We start from the raw sequence: 13,714 nt of genomic DNA, 5'->3' as shown, positions 1-13,714 counted from the left end.
GTAGATCCAAAATAGGTCATAAAGCACACGTAATTCTTCCGGCTTGTAAAGGAAGCAATTTACATTGCATTGGGGCAATGAGTGCGATGCGAATTATCTCATTTGAACATAGAAGAGGATCCTACAAAGCTCACGACTGTAAACAATGGCTGCGTCGCTTAATAGCAACTTGCACTGCGGATGGCATCGAGAAGCCAACATTTATTATTGATAATGCTCCTGTACATTCAAATCTTGAATCTGAACTTGAACCCGAAGAAGATATAGAAATAGTACGCCTTGCTCCATATTCTTATTTACTAAATCCGATTGAGTTGTTATGGAGTAGTTTCAAATCTTCCGTAAAAGTGCAAATGCAAGAAAGAATGCAAGAAATATTGAATTACAGACGCGTTAATAATCAAGGGTTAACACTTCATGAATATAGAATGCGCATCTTAGAAGAAATTTCAGATAGAGCAATTCAAGAAGTTCAACAACAACACTTACTAAGATATTCGAATCATGTAGAACGTTATTATGCAGCAGCACTACAACAAGAAAACATTCAAGAAATATAATTAATAATTTATTGGTTGCTAGATTGGTTGTTAAATTTAATTTAATAATTTTTTGTTATAAATAATGTTCTAATTAAATATTTAAATACTGTGAAATCTGTTTTCATTGGTTTGAAATAAAATTTCATTTGTATGAATTCTGTTTTCGTTAGTGTGAAATCATATTTCATTTGTATGAAATCTGTTTTCGTTAGTGAGAAATCAAATTTCATTTGTATGAAATCTGTTTTCGTTAGTGTGAAATCAAATTTCATTTGCATGTAATCTGTTTTCGCTAGTGCGAAATCAAATTTCATTTGCATGTAATCTGTTTTCGCTAGTGCGAAATCATATTTCATAAGTGTGAAATCATACTGTAAAAGGTATAGTTTTTATAATAATCCTGTGAGTGAAAAATCGTCGATATAATATTTTCCTGTAAAAAGAATAAAAAAGTGTTGTGCACTACTTTCGATTACCACTTTATATTTTTCAAATAATATTAAAATTTTTCTTCAGCTACATTAATTATAGAAGTAATATTTTTTTAAGTAATTTTAAAGTAACTTCGAAAATTATAAAACACTGTTATGTAAATGAGTCCGTAATAAAAGAGTTAATATAATAGTAGGTAATTTGAACATTTTCAAGTTAATACATTATGCATACATTATGCAGAATTGTACTTGTTGGTACAAAATCTAAATAACTGTCTATAGTCTATAGATAATTATCTTGATTCACATCATGTTATCGCATTAAATGCGATAAGGTTTGAAATGTTCTTGCGGAAGCGTTGCCGGCTTTATTGAGTCACTCGAGTTAAAATTTAAGCCTAATAAAGTTAAACAAGCCCTTCATAGACCTCATCCCATATTATTTTACCGAGAGATGGAGCGATTTTGATTCCATAGGTAGATAAAGAAAGTTTAGTAGAATACCTACCGCGAAAGCAGAAGAAATTCGACAAGACAGTGAGAGTACTTAAAACAGCGAAGTCATAAAAATCAAACCTAACAATTAACGAAAGAATGGCACGAACGATAAGAGAAAAAATAGACATCATAGTCCTAGCAGAAGATAAAGGGAATAGAAACGTGGTCATGGACAAAAAAGATAATGAGATAATGAGAAACATGAAGGAATTGATGAAACCTACAGAAATTCCAGGAGAACAATAGAGAAGTTTGTTCGTACAAGTCCCAGAGCCACAAAAATATATGGATTACCAAAAATTAATAAAGCGGATCTCTCGCTACGTCCTATTGTCAGTGTCATAAATTTTTGAACGTATCAGCTGGCGAAACACCTTCCAAGGTTCTGCCTTCTTTATAAGTAAAACAGAATCAAATATCACAGATTTTTACGCATTTTGTGGGAACAATTAGAAGTATGAAGTTAGATGGCCAGGATATTCTGGTAAGTTTCGATGTAGATCTCTATTACCATTACGAACCAGTATACCAGTCAAAGATGCCGTGGATGGTCTTCGCCTGAATCTCATCCCGGAGGGCTTCCTAAAGTATGTTCCAGGGCTTGTGGAGTACTATCATAGTACCTATCATAGTACCTATCATAGTACCTATCATAGTACCTATCATAGTACCTATCATAGTACCTATCATAGTACCTATCATAGTACCTATCATAGTACCTATCATAGTACCTATCATAGTACCTATCATAGTACCTATCATAGTACCTATCATAGTATCTATCATGATAGTACCTATCATCAACATATTTTAGCTGGAAGTTAGAATTTTATAAGCAATGCGAAAGGGCACCTATAAGATCACATTTATGACCTGTAATCGCCCATTTTTACATGGAGATATTTGAGGTTCGTGGATCACACCGTCTTGATATGGCAACACGAAAGCGCTATTGCAGAAACTCCTAGACCACCTGAACCCAGAACACCCTATAATCAAATTTATCATGGAAACGGAAGCTGCAAATGGATGGAGGCATGGAACTGGGAGTATATCGGAAAAAGACACATACAAACAGGTATCTGCAGGCTTCGTCCCATCACCATCCATAAGAGAACAGGTCAGTGATCCAAGCCTTGTTGCAACGAGGAGGATATGCGATGAAAAGAATTTATAGAAAGAAGAATTTCTATAATATGTACTTGAGAAGAACGTCTACACTTTAAGGGATATCCAACGATCCATCAAACAAGACAAGCAGAGGGAAGACACGGTAAGTATTGCACTAGTCGGCTTTATCCGCCTACCTTATGTTGTAAGCTGAAACATTTTCACAGCAAATTGAAAAGTACATCTGTGTATCATTTAAATAAGTTTAAAGAATTAAGAGCGAAACTAAAGCTTGACATCGATACAGCATACAACAACTACACTCTAAAAGTGGAGGAAAATATTAAATACGCACCAAATGCTTTCTGGAACTTTATTTCATACAAAAAAGGAAACTAAATGAATCAACATATTTTGAACGGAATGGTGTAAGATGTTCATCGGGTGCAAGCGTAAATCTGGCATTTGCTAAATATTTTAACTCAGGTTTTGATAATGTTTCCAGCTACATGCTTAGTGATTATGATAAAATTCATGAGAAAAGCTCGCTTGAATTGTTTATGCTTGATCCTATCTCAAACGATGAAATTTTGGAGGCAATTGGGAAATTAAAGCCTAAGAAAGCGCAAGGTCCCGATGATGTCCCACCATATTTGTTAAAAGGGTGTAAAGAATATTTTGGTCTACCTCTCTTCATAATTTTCAATCTGGCTATCAGAACAAGTACCTTCCCTTCACATTGGAAGTTGGCAAGGGTGACGCCCATTCATACATCAGGTTCTATGATTTAGGTTCTAAATTTAAAATAGAATCTTTTGTTCCGCAGGGAAGTAACCTAGGACCTTTACTATTCTTGATATTCATTAATTGCCAACAGTCATAAAAGAGTCCGAATGCTTGCTTTTTGCTGATAATTTAAAAGTTTTTCGAACTGTACCTAATGAAAATGACTCGACTCTTGACTTGGTGTAATGAAAATAGGCTCCTCCTCAATGTAACAAAGTGTGAAAAAATTACATTTACATTAAAGAAAAAACCAATAACTTTCAATTATCATATTGATAATGTTATAAAAAGGAACATTGTAAGAATGAAGGATTTAGGTGTAATATGCACAAGATTTCTATTCTAATGAGCACGTTAAAGCCACAACTGCATCAGCTTTAAGACTTTTTGGTTTTATTATTAGAAATGCTCACTCTTTTCTTAATATTGACACTTTGAAATTACTTTACAATTCGTTAATTAGGTCGAAGTATGAATATGCAGTTGTTGTGGGATCCCGGTACGGCTTTACACTCGGATGCTCTAAAGACAGTACAAAACAAGTTCATTAGATATATTTACTATAAAAAATATAACAGATTTCAATCCTACGAGTTTGCTCGGAAGCACTTTGATATAGTACGGTTGTCCGTTAGACGGAGGTTGCTGGGTCTTAGATTTTTATATAAAATATTAAAGAATAAAATAGATCCTCTATCAATATTACAATCTATTGGTTTCTATGTCCCTGCGTATTCTGGTCGTCCAAAGCCTTTGTTTTTTGTGAATCGCTTTTCTAACGATATTGTGGTACGATAGAGTACGGTCATTAAAATCCCGGAAGGCTCTTCTTTTAGCTAAAGACAAACTAACCCCATTAATGAAAGCGAGAATCTATCGGCTATCATGCAGCTGCGGGAAATATTACGTTCCATAAAAAGCAAAAGAGACTTCAACAATTCATCATATTCTTATTCATATCCTTAACATATGATTGTCTCGTTTTCAAGATACGACGCATTTCCATAATGGTAAAATCAGATGAGGAAGAGAGTTGAAATTTTAAAATATGTGATTGTTTTCACATAAAATCTATTCCAAAGGGTTATCGCCTGCACAGTAAATGATTTATGGTAAATCTCAGTACTGTGGGTCGGGAACATAAGCAGAGAATCTAACTGAGATCTAGTGGGTAAACCATGCGACGACAAGCGTTGAAATGTACAGTACAGATACCCTGGTGTTTGATTGTGAAGAACAGTGTATAACATAGTCAATATACGAAACGATCTACTGTTCTGACAGCTTAATATCTGTAAATAATTACGGTATGGAGTTATGTGTTGAGATTTCTCGAGATCAAAGATATACCGTATACCGTTGTTTTGAAATTTTTGCAGTTTGTTTCGGAGTGTTACCGAAAGATCAGGATATGCCATGTCAGCATAATCTATATGGTGGAAAATCAGAGAACAACAAAGATTACGACGGACCATGGGAGGAAGGAAGCAACGGAGACTTTTCAGCGAGTGGAAACAACGATAGACCTTTCTGCAGACGGATTGAATTTGAGGCTTCCAGGACATTGTCGTATCTGACAGCTGAATAATGTCACCGTCAAGCATTAGGTGAATAGGTGCACCAGTAAAGGTCGACGGCCATAACGTTTAGATCAATCCAAAATATTAGAAAGATCATGATTAAGACGTACAATTGCCTCCAGAAAATCATCAATAGTTGTCGTAGTGCAAATTTGGAGGTCATCAGCATACACATGATAATTACAAGAAATGCAATAGGTGATGGCATTAATAAAAATTGAAAAGAGTACGGACCCAATACACAACCCTGGGGTACACCACATTTAATATCACAAACAGACGAGAGCGCAGAATCAGCACGCACACACAAGGAACGGCAGGAGATCGTGACCAACCGAATTGATCTTATAGTAGCTATCCAATCGTCGACAAGTAGTGTCTAGCCTTTTGCAAGAAGCACCTGGTTTTCTATAAGGACGATCCAGACTCCTATATGCAGGATCAACGCTTTTATTAAGAGTATCTATCAAGCAGTTTTCTGTATCTTGGAAGCAATTAGTAGTTTTCCAATAGTAATATGTAGACCTTTATTGCAGTACCTATTTAATCCTGTATCGGCACAATGTAAAGTTTTTGTTTCTATGACTTATTAAATGTGTGATGATTTTAATACTTGAAGATTGTTTTTAAAGAGTGGAAGATATTATTAACACGTCATCTCCTATCTATTCAATATTGTGTATAACTGCATACCAATTCCACATCCACTAAATTGATCTTATTCTCCCAACAGATGTATGTACGAATTTATTCAAATCAAAGTGACGAGGCACCTTGTTTGGCTGTTTTACCGTTAGCTGTGTCATTACGTCTAAATCTTATAGTATACATACAAGATTGCGATTAGCTATCGTGATATCGTGATTCTTACAAGAAATGTAGAAAAGTGTTGTATACCATGTATAGATTCGAAGGATACTCTCCTCAATACGCATATACTCTCAGTTTTTGATGAATATGCTCTATATCTTGCGAAGAACCCCAAGTTTGCTCTCTGGTTTAACATTAACATTAAAGCTTTTATGAGAAAGCATGATCGATAACCTAATTTTAAACCTATGAATATCTCAACCATAATACCTGGTATCAATAAATAGTAGAGGATAAAATGTTATGTTTTTATTTGCTTATTTCGAGACATCTCTATATCGTTAAAGTACAAAGTCCCCAATTAGTATAAATAACTTAAAGTAGTCGCAATTATTATGATGTTGGAATTTATAATTACTAGGATACACGGCAACACGCTGTAAACAAACTGTTGGAATATAGATAAACCTATTAAACATCTGAATAACTTAATAAAACACTGCAAACCTACACATTGCATTAATAAGACGCAGTTTGATTTATAGACATCAAACAAGATGTTTATTATAATATTACTCATAACAACCGTGTTATTTTTTACATGGTGTTTTAGAGAAAAACGAAAATATAAATGTGTAGATGAGAAAATACCCGGTCCACCTGCTAATTGGCTCACAGGAAACATCGGTGATTTAGGATACAACACGTTTGGTAATTAGATTAGAATTCTTAAAAAAACGAAGATAAAATTGTATTGCAGATTTGTTTCGCAATTGTCAACGACTTATAAAAACATATGGAAATGTTTTAAGAGTATGGCAAGGACCACATCGGCTAAATGTTTTCATAACAGATCCAAAATTGGTTGAATACTTTCTATCATCTCAAGTTCATATTAAAAAATCGGCAGGATATGACATAGCGGAATCATGGCTTGGTCCAGGAGGCTTAATAAATAGCTATGGGAAAACATGGATGAAGTATCGTAAAATATTAACCCCCGCTTTTCATTTTAGTATACTAGACCAATTTTCCACAAATTTTCATAACAACAGTCAAATTTTAATTCAAAAATTAAAGAAAAAATCAGGAAAAGTCTTCGATATATTTCCTTTTATGAAGCTTTACGCACTTGATTCGTTATGTGGTAATATAAAATCAAATTTTAAATCAATTACAATATTTGAAAAATAATCATTTAGAATCCTCAATGGCAATAAATTTCCGTTCCCAAGAAGCTGGTAACAGTCTTTTTGCTACATGTCTAGATGCTACGTTGGAGGCTGTTGTACTTAGATTTTTTTCTTTATTAAACAGATACGATACTCTATATGCGTTTACATCAGAAAGTAAACATTATTATTCCCGAATAAAAACTATGCATAATATTACTACGGATATTATTCAAAAACGAAGAAAAGATCTCGAAGTCGGTGTTCAAAACGATCAAGATGATTATGGTATTCGTAAACGACGAGTGTTTATAGATGTCCTTTTGGAACATGGTGACCTCCGCAATGAAGAGATTGAATGGCAGGTTAATACGTTTATGTTCGCTGTAAGTTTAATCAAGTATTCTATTGATATTCTTTGGTAACACGCTCAAATTCATGTAGGGGCAAGATACTGTTGGAACAGCATTATCGTTTTCTTTGTACGAACTTGCAAAACATAAAGAGGTTTGCCAAAAAATTCGAAATGAAATTATTGATGTTGTTGGTGAAGACAGAAATACAGAAATTTCTGCTGCGGCAGCTAAACAATTACATTATTTGGATCGAGCTTTTAAAGAATGCTTACGAATTTTCCCACCAGTATCTTTTTTTGAGAGAGAACTTCTTGAAGATGTTAAAATAGGTTAAATCATATTTTAACTTTAATTACTTCAATTAAAATTTATTTTTAGGTGATCTTGAATTTCCGAAAGGTACCAACGTTTCGTTCCATCCTTATGCACAGCATCACGACCCTGCTTTATTTCCAGAACCGGAAGTGTTTAACCCTGATCGATTTTTACGTATTGGTAAATTATATTAAAATATAAACTTAATTATTAGTTTTAATGTAATATTTTTAGGCCAAAGATACGCTATTATGAATTGTAAAATTGTTTTGGCTAATATAATAAGGAATTTTGATCTAAGTCCTTCAGATGAACCGCATACTCTTATTATTGGAGCCGGAGTGATTAAATCTAAGAATGGTTTACCAATTAAACTTACATATAGAGAAAATTAAAAAAATTTAAAAAAAATACATTTACTCAGATAACGGATCTTGTTTGTAAACAATCTCAAATTATTATGAATAAAAACATATTTTTCTGGCTTTAATATACTGTCTACAATGTCTACATATAATGCTGTAGAGAATTACTTCATTATCTTGATTTTTAGAATGAATGCCTAAATAAATTTGACGACCACGATAGTTAATGTTTCGCATTTTTAAGAATGGTACGGAACACTTTCGATTCTTTAGTGTCTAATTACATGAATAAGTAAGAAGGGTGCATTAAATTTCGAGAAGTATTAGAACGCGCTATTAAAATTGCTACCAAACCAAATGAGATACAGAAGAAAAATGGCTTGCAAAGCGTACGTAGTCACTGCCTGATTGATATTTTCCTCAATTACTAACAAAGGCATTATACCCAAAACAATTCAGGTTTCTTTCCTTTTGTTAATAACATTGAAATTTCTGTCTATGATACAGAAAGCATATTTCCCACATGTTATCAACTACGTCATTGTTTCTGTGCTAAAAACTTGTATACATCAATGTTTTCCTTACAATTAAATCTAAAAAATCAGCTAAAGCAGTGGCTATCCCTGAACTTATATCACGTTGCATAAATTCGATATAAGTTTAATTGCGGCATATCATGCCGTTATGAGTGCTTGTGGATAAGTATCTAATCATGTCGAAGCTTTTCGCCTTTGAGATATGTAGCCACCAAATAAGGACAACAACCTTTCCAGTTAATCTACATCGCAGATCATTATTGTTTTCAAAACTACTATTCATCAAACTACATGTGTTATTCTGTTTTTTAATATTTCGGTAGTATTTGGAATATGTTCTTAGTTATCTATTCGTTTCAACCAACTCAAATAAAAAAATTCGTTGTTGTGAGATCTGGAGATCTGACAAGCCAAGATAATCATAGTCACTCTCCCACATCTCATCTGTAATCAAATTGATTATTTCGCCTAGTAATCATTCTCATTGATTGGGCAATGTAGTTCATTTTGAAAGAAATGCGTCCGTCTATCGGAAATGTAAAGTCTATCTTTCTGCATCAATTATTAGACAATGGGAATTGCCTCTGTTCCAGTATCGACAGAGAGGTAAAAGTACATTCAACACAAATTTAGTCGAAGAAAATTAGTAGTTTATAACAGTCCAACAGAAGCTAAACAGAAGTCCAAATACCTTGCTTCCTGATCCACCTCCAAATAGTTGTAAAATTTGGGTTTGTACAAATAATTTCTCTGTACATATTTTTCTATCTTTTTATAGTGAACACTTCCTGTTGTAAAAATCTCTTGATTAAACATGATTTCCTTACAATTCTATCTAAAGCAACAGCTAAAGATAAGTAAATTAATAATATTAAATTTCTGCCGTAACTGGACAAACCTGACAAGCAATACCGGCCTATCTATGCCAAACGAAGCTTTTCTTCTTGGATATTTATAGTCACCAAATACGGACGACAACCTTTCCAGTTAATCTACCCCAGAGTCTAGTACTTCTTTTATTCAACTTTTTGGCGTTCACTTCCATAACTCTTAGAAGTCCTTCAATAAATACAGTATTAACATAATGCTTACGGAGTAGTAAGAGAAAATTTATTAATCATTCTTATTCTTAGCAAGATGATACTTGAAATTTACTATTTATAAATCTGAATATCTTCAAGAGCCTGAAATATGGACTTTTTATACAACTTCAGTTTTGACTGCACATTTAATCCAAAAAGACATAGCATTCTGTTTTGGTTGTATATAGCTCAATCATCATCCTAATCAGGATGTTGTTAAAACCAAGACGCAGTCCATACTGCGTCTTGGCCAACGTCTTGGCCTGCGTTCATACTGCGAACGCCATCGTTCGCCTCATAAACAAGAGTAGAAAAATGTATGGTGAAAAAAGCTTGACAAATTGCCATACTTCTATACGGACAATTGATTACTCCAGAAAACATACAATCATTTGACGAAGAAACGGTTCTCAACATCATTGAGGGTGACATCAGAAGAGACACTGCAACCCACAATCAGTAAAAGAACACTGCAATCAACAAACAATTTTAGTTTAGGTTGTCTGAATTTTCGGGATTCCAAACCTGAGAAAATGTAAGTTTGATACGTTCAAACGTTGAATGTGTTTGAACCATGTGAATCTTCTTGCGTAGAAGCATGCTACAGATTTCTTGTTATAGGACTTGGAATAATAACATCCTTGGTGACCTCCATTAAAGATTCAAACTTCCAAAATCAGTAGCTCCCACTCAAAAATGACTCGATAACTTTCTCTTTTCTGCCATTGTCTTCACTTTAAAAACACTGATATGGGGTTGACCGAAATTTTATGTCTTCAATGGGCGGTGAGCGGTGAATTAATAGTGTCGTTCTGCCTTCCACCGCTCAACGCTGTATCGTAACTGGGTCATTATTATCGGTATAGGATCATCCAATCATACAAATTGTCAGTATTTACAAACAGTAACAGTTTGATTGATCGTGTAGGGATAATACTGATGAAATGATTGATGTTAGAGTTAGACTGCATATTTCTTCGCATCAGGTTAGGCCAGGTTTGTTTCAGCAGCTAAAACAGTGGGGAGACTACTACACAACTCTTTCTCGTCCATTGCAAAATGTTTGTGTTCCTGACATAGCAAGCGGTATTCGCTGCTGAACGTAGAATTCTGTTTTTTAACTATTTCAATTATTTTATATTATGATATTTATATTTCGGCTTCTTACGAAATTTTAACTATCGTAATAAAGATTTTCTTATTCCTATTTTAGATTGTAACTTGTTTGTTGCTCCTTTGACCACAAAGTATGCACTTTCCCCTTTTATTTCTATATGCTTTGAGATATTCAGTGAGGTTTTCTTCAATTCTTCAACATTTATATTAACCATTAAGTGTATCTACAGTTGCTTAGGTTTTAGCACATTCAGTCGTCAAACTTCCCTTCCGTTTGGCCACCATACCCGTATCATTTACAATTATGTCTTAGTTGGTGCTATCTTTGCCGAGAAATTAGAGAAGTGTTACAAGATTCTTCAACATCGAATTTCACTGTAATAGTCTGCTATTTATTCTCGTGGACAAGTTCTAATGTGCTAATGAGATGTAGCTTGCTGTACACTCCCTTTATGTTCCCTGAACCCAAATTGATACCTTTTTTTCGGTCCTTTTTCTTCGACTTATTTTTGTAGTAGTTCCTGTAGAATTCTTACCATAATTTTAAATAACCCGGTTAGTAAATTGATGATTTTCTCGTTTCAAACGGATTGTAATGAATTTTTCTTCTATTTTGAGATTTTAACATACTAAAAGAATCCTTTCCACTTTATTATTCTATTAACATCATGATTCGCAAGCTTGTAGTTTCGAGAAGCATCTTCTATGCTTTGTTTAGAAAATTGTCTATTTTTGGTGCTTTCGTGGACTTAGATTGTCTTTCTTTTATCGTCACTTTGAATCCTTGTGGATTTGTTCCCCTTGTGTGATTAAGTGCAGTGTTGACTACGTCTTCAATACTTTCATCAAGACCTATCTTATTGTCCAACTGAATTTCCAAATTGACTTGAATACCATCTTGGGTTTTGGTTTCCTTCTTAGTTTCTAGAAGAGTGTTTTTCTACATTCTTACTTTGTTCAGCAATTTTTAACTGATTTCGACATCGATTATCTTTTCCAGAAACGCATCTTTTTAAACGGAATCGCAAGCTTTTTTAACTTTTAATAGCACTGCAATAGTCTGCTGTCTCTTCTTCTGGACAACTTCCAATGTGCTAGCGAGATTCGTAGTCTGCTGTACTTCTTTAATATGTTTAACCATTCTTTTACTCATCACTTACATTTTACAGTGTTATTTGTAGTACAAGGTAAAAGAATTGGCAGAAATGCGTTTTGTATATTATTCATTCCTCATGAGCACAGATTAATACTGACGGTAATTACTAAAAGTAATTACGGAGATTGAAGCAACAACTGTCTAAGGAATGACAGTCTGACTGATTGTGTAGGGTCTTATGATCTGCAGATCTGGAAAATTACGGCATCACGTTCACTCTCCCAAACCGCAGCTCACATCAATTTAGTAATCATTCTTATTGAATGAGCAAGGTTTGTCATTAAAGCTTTTCAGAAGAAAGTGTGGCCTTTTTTGCATGAATTACGCAATAGGGACTGTCACTACTCTACTCCTGACAATGTGATAAAAGTATATTCATCAAGTACATTTAATGTCCAAATTCATCTATTAGGACATCAACGTTTATGAAACAGAAAATATTGTTTACTAATATTAAAACTTTGGAGTTAATAATAAATTTTATCATTATATGTATAAAATTCATTAATGCATTCCTAAATAATTATTACAATATCGTAATACTAAGAATTAAAGTAGTTATGAGATCTAAAAATTGTTTATAATCCCACTTATTTAAGCATTTTCATAGTTAATATTTAAGAAGTGCCGAATACTTTCCTTATTTATAACATTTTTTATAAGGCGTGATATATTATGATGCATATTCAACTAAGAAATAAAAAAATATTTATCATATCTCACATTTTATTATTCAAATAATTAAAATTTTAATAGCCGTTTAAAAAACTGGAACTTTTCCTTTAACATTATAAATATTCAAAGGTTACTGTACCAACATGTTGATGTATTTATAATTAGTAATCTAAAATTTGAATTAATTACTTTTCGAAAAAAAATGTTAATAGTTACGAAAGTTGATATTAGCATTAATTACGTCTGTTACAGTATTATTCTTTAGTTCCTATTTCTTAGAAAAACGAAAATATAAAAATTTTGAGGCAAAACTACCGGGACCTGTAAAATGGTTTAGAGGAAATATAGGAATTCTCCTATTTCTCCTATTATCGACAACATTTATGGTAAATCAATTCAATCAAATTTATTTGTATTAATTAAATTTCTTATTAGACATCTTTTATAATTGCCAGACTATCCTAAATTAGTCGAATTTTTCCTTACTTCACAAGAACTTACTAAAAATCGAACGGATATAACATATTTAAATCATGGCTTGGTGATGGTTTACTCAACGGTAGCGGAGAAATATGGATGAAATATCGCAAAATATTATCCCCAGCAGTTTCATTTTAGTCTATTAGAACAATTTTCACCGAATTTCTATAATAATTCTAAAATTTTAATTGAAATATTAAAGAAACAATCTGGAAACACCATTAATTTACTCCCATACATGAAACTTTATGCAATAGATTCTTTATGTGGTAAGAAAAAATTTCATTATGAAATATGAATTCTAAAATTTTTCATTTAGAATCCTCAATGGCAGTACATTTTCATTCCCAGGACGCTGGGAAAAGTGTATTCGTGTGTCGATGCAGTGTTAGATACTTTTTTGTGAAGATTTTTTTCTGCGGTAAAAAGATACGACACATTATTTGCCCTTACATTCGAAAGTAAAGAATATCCAAAACGAGTAAAAACATTACACGACATCACGTTAGATGTTATTCAAAAGCGAAGAAAAGAACTAAAAAGTGGTGTCGTTAAAGATGATAAAGATATGTTTATAGATATTCTTTTAGAACATGGTAATCTTAGTGATCAAGAAATTGAATGGCAAGTTAATACATCGCTGTATGTAAAAATAATGTTGGGTATACTATAAATGAGTACAAAAATTTACTTGATTTAGG

The 13,714-nt window shown here is 33.1% G+C and overlaps 2 protein-coding genes across 4 annotated transcripts in view; one reads left to right on the top strand and one right to left on the bottom strand.

Moving 5' to 3' along the window:
* LOC111414277 (uncharacterized) overlaps positions 1 to 13,714 on the bottom strand; it is a 347,116-nt gene that overhangs the window by 105,891 nt on the left and 227,511 nt on the right. The window lies entirely within an intron of this gene.
* LOC111414284 (cytochrome P450 4c3-like) lies at positions 5,404 to 8,093 on the top strand. Its single transcript, XM_023045591.2, has 6 exons — positions 5,404 to 6,471; positions 6,521 to 6,907; positions 6,963 to 7,318; positions 7,377 to 7,617; positions 7,667 to 7,783; positions 7,838 to 8,093. The coding sequence occupies exons 1-6, from the start codon at positions 6,318 to 6,320 to the stop codon at positions 7,996 to 7,998; spliced, it is 1,416 nt and encodes a 471-aa protein (XP_022901359.1). The 5' UTR covers positions 5,404 to 6,317; the 3' UTR covers positions 7,999 to 8,093.

The sequence above is a fragment of the Onthophagus taurus genome, chromosome 1, assembly GCF_036711975.1.
Source record: "Onthophagus taurus isolate NC chromosome 1, IU_Otau_3.0, whole genome shotgun sequence".
Lineage (NCBI taxonomy): Eukaryota > Metazoa > Arthropoda > Insecta > Coleoptera > Scarabaeidae > Onthophagus > Onthophagus taurus.
The sequence above is the reverse complement of the archived record's forward strand: the minus strand, read 5'-3'. Positions and strand labels throughout refer to the sequence as shown.

Bases quoted from the DNA above. Each gene is read 5' to 3' on its own strand.
- LOC111414284 (XM_023045591.2), top strand. From the start codon at position 6,318: ATGTTTATTATAATATTACTCATAACAACCGTGTTATTTTTTACATGG. The intron at 6,908-6,962 runs GTAATATAAAAT...ATAATCATTTAG, and splicing joins CGCACTTGATTCGTTATGTG to AATCCTCAATGGCAATAAAT. The intron at 7,784-7,837 runs GTAAATTATATT...TAATATTTTTAG, and splicing joins TGATCGATTTTTACGTATTG to GCCAAAGATACGCTATTATG.